The sequence below is a fragment of the Mandrillus leucophaeus genome, unplaced genomic scaffold, assembly GCF_000951045.1.
Source record: "Mandrillus leucophaeus isolate KB7577 unplaced genomic scaffold, Mleu.le_1.0 Scaffold895, whole genome shotgun sequence".
Lineage (NCBI taxonomy): Eukaryota > Metazoa > Chordata > Mammalia > Primates > Cercopithecidae > Mandrillus > Mandrillus leucophaeus.
The window spans coordinates 595,712-597,112 of NW_012109752.1; the positions used below are offsets into that span (position 1 = coordinate 595,712).

Consider the following 1,401-nt stretch of genomic DNA (forward strand, 5'->3'; position numbering starts at 1 on the left):
TTAGCCAGGATGGTCTCGATCTCCTGACCTCGTGATCCGCCCGCCTCGGCCTCCCAAAGCGCTGGGATTACAGGCGTGAGCCACCGCGCCCGGCCTGTTAACAAGGATTAAGTGCATCCTGGGAAGTGCCCAGTACCTGATATGTGTTGGGATCCTTTCCTTTAAAAGAATAAAGCAAGTTCTTTGCTGGCTGGCAATAATGATGTGAAATGGTTTAAACTTTTGCAGTTTTTTTTTTTTGGTACCCCAGAAGAATCTAATATAAAGTGAGACCATATTTTGTGTTCTAGAAAATTGAAAGACTAAAATCAGAGCTCCATCTGCTGGATTTCCAGGGGAAGCAACAGAACAAGCATGTGTTCTTTTTTGACACCAAAAAGGAAGGTATGAAATGTTTGAAGGTTTCTGGGACAGTCTACCATGCCAGTCTGTGTCGTTTGGTGTTAGAAACAGACAGTGCCTTAAGGATTGTCTTGAATTTTAGTTGAACAGTTTGACGTTGCAACTCACCTGCAAACAGCCCCGGAGCTAGTCGACAGAGTCTTTAATAGGCCCAGGATAGAGACCTTGCAGAAAGAAAAAGTGAAAGGAGTTACCAATCAGACTGGACTTAAGGTAATTTTATCTGTTGTTCTTCACATGTGAGTTTAGGGGAATCTAGGTGGTTTTTTTTTTGGGGGGGTTTTTTTTTTTTTGCCACTGCATTTAAAAGAATTTTTAAATTTATTTTACTTTATTTTTTAGTCAGAGTCTGACTGTCTCCCAGGCTGGAATGCATTGGTGCGATCTTGGCTCACTGCAACTCCGCCTCCTGGGTTCAAGCAATTCTCATGCCTCAGCCTCCCCAGTAACTGGGACTATAGGTGTGCACCACCACACCCAGCTAATTTTTGTATTTTTTATAGAGATGGGGTTTCGCCATGTTGGCCAGGCTGGTCTTTAACTCCTGACCTCAGTTGATCCACCTGCCTTGGCCTCCTGAAGTGTTGGGATTACAGGCGTGAGCCACTGTGGCTGGTCTCAGATAATTATTTATGGAAAACTCATGAGTTCCCTTACAAAAGTGGATTTGTAGGAGGATTTGATGATGGGATGGAAGTGGAGAAGGGCTCTCTGATTTCTATGATCAGAAGATGTGTGGTATAGTGGTCAGAAGCTTAGGTTCTGGCCTTTAACCTGAGTTTGAATCCCAATTCTGACCCTGCACTTTGTGCTTTTATACTTGTAACAAATGCCAGTGTTTTGAAAATGCAGAGAAAGGAATTACTGAAGATTAAAGGATTTGGAACTTTAATACTGAACCTGTTTTTTTTTTTGTTTTTTTTTTTTGAGACGGAGTCTTGCTCTGTCGCCCAGGCTGGAGTGCAGTGGCCGGATCTCAGCTCACTGCAAGCTCCACCT

General features: G+C 43.3%; 1 protein-coding gene across 1 annotated transcript in view; it reads left to right on the plus strand.

The window, feature by feature from the left end:
- UTP11L (UTP11-like, U3 small nucleolar ribonucleoprotein (yeast)) overlaps positions 1–1,401 on the plus strand; it is a 23,431-nt gene that overhangs the window by 17,494 nt on the left and 4,536 nt on the right. The window contains exons 6-7 of the mRNA XM_011969516.1: positions 291–384; positions 485–615. Of these exons, the coding sequence (XP_011824906.1) occupies positions 291–384; positions 485–615 (225 nt within the window). The remainder of the gene's footprint in view (positions 1–290; positions 385–484; positions 616–1,401) is intronic.